This window comes from Manacus vitellinus, unplaced genomic scaffold, assembly GCF_001715985.3.
Source record: "Manacus vitellinus isolate BGI_N305 unplaced genomic scaffold, ASM171598v3 scaffold_63_pilon, whole genome shotgun sequence".
NCBI lineage: Eukaryota > Metazoa > Chordata > Aves > Passeriformes > Pipridae > Manacus > Manacus vitellinus.
The window spans coordinates 666,234-669,311 of NW_021940711.1; the positions used below are offsets into that span (position 1 = coordinate 666,234).

The following is a 3,078-nucleotide window of genomic DNA, read 5'->3' on the forward strand; positions in this document are numbered from 1 at the left end:
GCTGGTGTCCCGTAGCACCGACAGATTTAAACCCATCTCACGTTTCAAAGGGCGATGGAATAACACAGTCTGGGCGATCCGCAGGGATAACTGCTTCCTTGGCAGCTTTCTCTCAGTGGTGAAAGCAAAGAGAGTCAGATTGTGGTGGGAACGACGCTGCCAGGAGCTGCCTGGGGACAGCAGGTCCTATCCCTGTTCCTTGCTGTTGCTATCCAAGATGCTTGGCATTGTGTCATGCCTTGCATCATTTTTGTGTATTCAGGGCATCTCTTCTTTCCTTTTTTTCCCCCTTTTTTCAGCCCAAGCTGGAGGAAGAGGCGGTCAGCACGTTGGGGACATCAAGGGGGGCAAATAAATGGAGGGTTTGGCATATCCCAGGAATGAGGAGAATGCTGCAGGACAGTCCTAGGAGCCAGTGAGGTGCTCTGGGACCCTCCAGACTGGACTGGAGGGATCTGACCTGGAGACAGGGCTGCAAAAGCCAAATTTCAGGAGATTTTGTGCTAGGTTGAGCCCAAATGGCCCCCCATGGGCTATTGGACTGTGTTTTCCTGGTTGCCGTGCATGAGCCCCTCTTCAGGTTTGGAGAGGTCACCCCCATGTGGGGGGAGGTTGCCCACATTTTGGGAGAGGCCGCTCCTGTCTGGGGATGGGAGTTGTTGCCATTCACCCCCTGGCTCTCCAGAGGCTCCTGTGTCATGTTGGGGGACCCCTGGGGTTTTTGGGGGGGCAGAGCTGGGAGCTGTGCTGAGCTGCCCAGAGATGCTGTGGCTGCCCCATCCCTGGAAGTGTCCAAGGCCACGTTGGACAGGGCTTGGGGCAACCTAGGCTAGTGGAAAGTGTCCCTGCCCATGGCAGGGGAGTGGAATGAGATGAGCTTTAAGGTCCCTTCAACCCAAATCATTCCAGGATTCCACGATTTTAGGTCTCCAGGATTTTAGGGTTCTAGGATAGAAAATGTTTGCTGCTGGCTGTGTTGGGCAGACAGCTTGTGGGAACAATTTGACTCGATTTTTGTCCGTTTTTCCTTTTTTTTCCTACCTGTGCCCCCTGGCCGAGTGCTGCGAGGTGACAGGCGCTGTTCCCCCGCAGACACCATCGACATCGTGCGTGATCCCATCTCCCCGGGGGAATACAAGCCTGAGGAGGATCCCAAACTCTACCACTCCTCCAAGACGGGCCGGGGGCCGCTGGGGGATGACTGGCTGGAGGCGGCGGCGGCCGGCGGGCCCCTCATGTGCGCCTACAAGCTGTGCAAGGTGGAATTCCGCTACTGGGGGATGCAGTCCAAGATCGAGCAGTTCATCCACGACGTGGGTGAGTCCGGAGCCAGGGGCTGCTGGCAGGAGAGTTTGGGGAGCCGTGGGGCCTCGCCAGCCTCGCTGCCCCCCTCTTTTCCCCCCTCAGGTCTGAGGAAGGTGATGCTGCGTGCCCACCGCCAAGCCTGGTGCTGGCAGGACGAGTGGACGGACCTGACGATGGAGGATATCCGGCAGCTGGAGGAGGAGACGGCGCGGATGCTGGCACAGAAGATGGCCAAGTGTGGCGAGGCTGAGGAGCCTCCCACGGCCGGCATCAGCCCCGAGGGGAGGCCGGAGACAGGGGGGCCTGGTGGGCAGGAGGGGGCCGAGCTGCAGGGCGGGACCGATGCCTCCTCTGATGATACCTTTGCCAAGCAGTGGTCCACCTCTTCCCGGTCCTCCTACTCTTCCCAGCATGGAGGTGAGAGACCAGGTCCTGCATGGATGGGATGGGGACTCCAACCCCCCAGGTGCTGCTGTTCTCCATAGGAGATCTGTCAGGGGACTCTCTTTTCCCTGGTTTGGGTCTCCTGAGGCGGGCTCTGGGTGTCCCAGGTCTGGTCTCAGATCTCCTGAAGGGGCTCTGGGTGACCCAGGGATGGTCCAGGGTCTTCTGGGTGGGCTCTCAGTGACTCAGGGATGGCTCTGGGTGACACAGGGATGGATGTGTGTTTCCTGGGCGTGGTCTCGGTGATCCAGTGATGGCCCCAAATCTCCCTGGGTGGGTCTGGATGCAGGACCAGGCAGGAGCTGTGGGGCAGGAGCGAGGTCTCACTGTGGGGGTGTCTGTGTGCTGACCCCCTGCCGGTGGCAGGGGGCGTGTCTCCTCAGAGCCTGTCGGAGTGGCGGATGCAGAACATTGCCCGGGACTCCGAGAACAGCTCCGAAGAGGAATTTTTCGATGCCCATGGTACAGGCACTGGCTCGGGGTGGGCTGGAGGGAAATCTCAGAGTGGAGGTGCAGGCACGGGCAAGATCCACCTGCCCACACCCCTCCCTGCCTTCACAGAGGACCTGTCTGACAGTGACGAGGTCTTTGCCAAGGAGATGACCAAGTGGAGCTCCAATGACTTTTTGGACACACTGGAGCGACCGGCAGAGCTGGATGAGGCAATGGGTGAGCGCTGGGGGGCCTCTGGCCCCAAATCCTGGTGTGGGTGTCCTGGGAGGGGGCTGATTCCCACCTGGAGACCCCAGCCAGGCTCACCGGGGCTGTGTGCTCACAGGGGATGGAGCCAGTGCTGCCAAGGCAGACAGTGAAGGACTGGGAACGTCTGGCTTCCCCGAGGTGCGTGTCCCATGTCCCCGCCCTCAGACCCTGGCCCCCGGCCGTGCCCCCCCGACTTCAGTGCTCTCCTTCCTGCAGGGCGGTGCAGCGGAGAGCGCGGAGCAGATGTGCCGGATCCACGCGCTCTTCCTCATCCTGCACAGCGGGAACATCCTGGATCAGGGCGCGGGCGAGCCGGGCTCCAAGCAGGCGGATGTGCAGACGCTGGCGGCCACCTTCGACGCCGTCACCCGTGTCCACTTCCCCGAGGCGCTGGGACACGTGGCACTGCGCCTGGTGCCCTGCCCGCCCATCTGCGCCGCGGCCTACACCCTCGTCTCCAAGTATGCATTCACGATGGGAGAGGGGGAGAATGGGGAGCTGATGGCCTCGGAGAGGGGACTTTGCTTCTCCTAAGAAGGCATCTAGGACGATGGGTGGCATAGGGGTAACCCCCGCTGTAGCATCCCAGGACAAACAAATATCATGGCATGGGGTGGGTTGGGATGG

At 60.9% G+C, this 3,078-nt stretch overlaps 1 protein-coding gene across 1 annotated transcript in view; it reads left to right on the forward strand.

Annotated features, from left to right (window-relative positions):
• Positions 1-564: 564 nt before the first annotated feature.
• The window catches only part of LOC103753820 (membrane-associated phosphatidylinositol transfer protein 1), an 8,383-nt gene continuing 5,869 nt past the window's right edge, over positions 565-3,078 (forward strand). The window contains exons 1-7 of the mRNA XM_029963791.1: positions 565-580; positions 985-1,317; positions 1,408-1,722; positions 2,116-2,211; positions 2,311-2,418; positions 2,528-2,589; positions 2,668-2,955. Coding sequence (XP_029819651.1) covers positions 565-580; positions 985-1,317; positions 1,408-1,722; positions 2,116-2,211; positions 2,311-2,418; positions 2,528-2,589; positions 2,668-2,955 — 1,218 coding nt within the window. The remainder of the gene's footprint in view (positions 581-984; positions 1,318-1,407; positions 1,723-2,115; positions 2,212-2,310; positions 2,419-2,527; positions 2,590-2,667; positions 2,956-3,078) is intronic.